Genomic DNA, 1,303 nt, shown 5'->3' with positions numbered 1-1,303 from the left:
TAAAACTTCTATGCAATAAAAATTACTACAATTAATGTTAAAAGAAAATAATAGACTTAGAGAAGATATTTCCATGGCTTACAATGTATTAAAAAAAAGATTTATATCTAGAAATTATAAAAAATCAAGAAGTCAACTCAACTGAAAAGCAGACCGACTACACAAAGAATTGATACCCGAAAGTGGAAGGAAGTCAACAAGAAAGGATGCTTGACTGCATCAGTAATGGGGGGTGGAGACGATGGAGCAAACAAACACACACAGAATGAGACAGTTTTAGACTCACTCGACTGGAGAAACTGGATAGTATCAGTGTAGCAAGTATTGGTGAGAACACAGAGCAAGAGGAAGTCTCCTACACTGCTGGAAAGAACGCTAATTTCTACGTTCACTTAGGGAGCAGTTAGCAACATTGCCAGTTCATTTGAAGAAAAGCATCCTTTTCAACCCAGAAAATTCCAATTCTTGTCATATTCTAGAGAAACGCTAGCAAATATGCACACAATGAGACATAAGGAAGACTATTCACTGAAGTATTTTTATACCGTAATAGAAAAGAATTGTAGGCGATTTAAATGTTCCATCCATATGCCCATCTTACGATCTAGTGATGCGGTTAAAATTAATGGCCTAGAGCTAAACATATATGAGTAAATCTCAAAAACATAATGTTAACGGATAAAAAAAAAATTAAAGAAGAATGAATAGGGTAGGATTCCATTTTATGCTGTTCGAAACCACGAAAAACGAGAAATACATACCTATATAGTTACGGTACTAAAAGTTTCATGGGTATAAACTCTAATTTAGAGTGTGTTTATCTCCAGAGAATAAGGAAGGAATGAAATCCAGGGAGAATTGACAGGGACTGTATTTGTAATGATTTATTATGATGATTATTGGTGGTGGTGGTAGTTTTTAACATTAAGTAAATGTGGCAAATGTTAAGATTTAATAAAAGTAGGTTCCCTATGTATTTCCACAATTTAAAAAAATCCCCGACAATTTCTCTAACTGAGTAAGCCAACTTGGGCAAACCAAACCTAGGAATTTTCAGACTGTAACTGTCCTGATTTGCTTCCATATTAAGAAAGGAATCGTGAAGCCTCACTCACCAATTCCTCTGATCGCCTTACGAATAGCTTCGGCATCCACCGATGGGCTAAAACCTGGATAATCTCTTATTGTTCCTCGGTGCCCAACCTAGAAAGACATATTTGAAAGTGTGACCGGTTCCAAACAACATCTTCCTTTCTATTACATACGCATCTTCCCGTGTGCACCTGGGAGGCGTATGACAAAC

At 36.3% G+C, this 1,303-nt stretch overlaps 1 protein-coding gene across 1 annotated transcript in view; it reads right to left on the bottom strand.

Moving 5' to 3' along the window:
- The window catches only part of ANXA3 (annexin A3), a 73,043-nt gene that overhangs the window by 53,125 nt on the left and 18,615 nt on the right, over positions 1–1,303 (bottom strand). The window contains exon 2 of the mRNA XM_012653894.1: positions 1,116–1,203. Coding sequence (XP_012509348.1) covers positions 1,116–1,203 — 88 coding nt within the window. The remainder of the gene's footprint in view (positions 1–1,115; positions 1,204–1,303) is intronic.

This window comes from Propithecus coquereli, unplaced genomic scaffold, assembly GCF_000956105.1.
Source record: "Propithecus coquereli isolate 6110/MARCELLA unplaced genomic scaffold, Pcoq_1.0 Scaffold433, whole genome shotgun sequence".
Classification (NCBI taxonomy): Eukaryota; Metazoa; Chordata; class Mammalia; order Primates; family Indriidae; genus Propithecus; species Propithecus coquereli.
The sequence above is the reverse complement of the archived record's forward strand: the minus strand, read 5'-3'. Positions and strand labels throughout refer to the sequence as shown.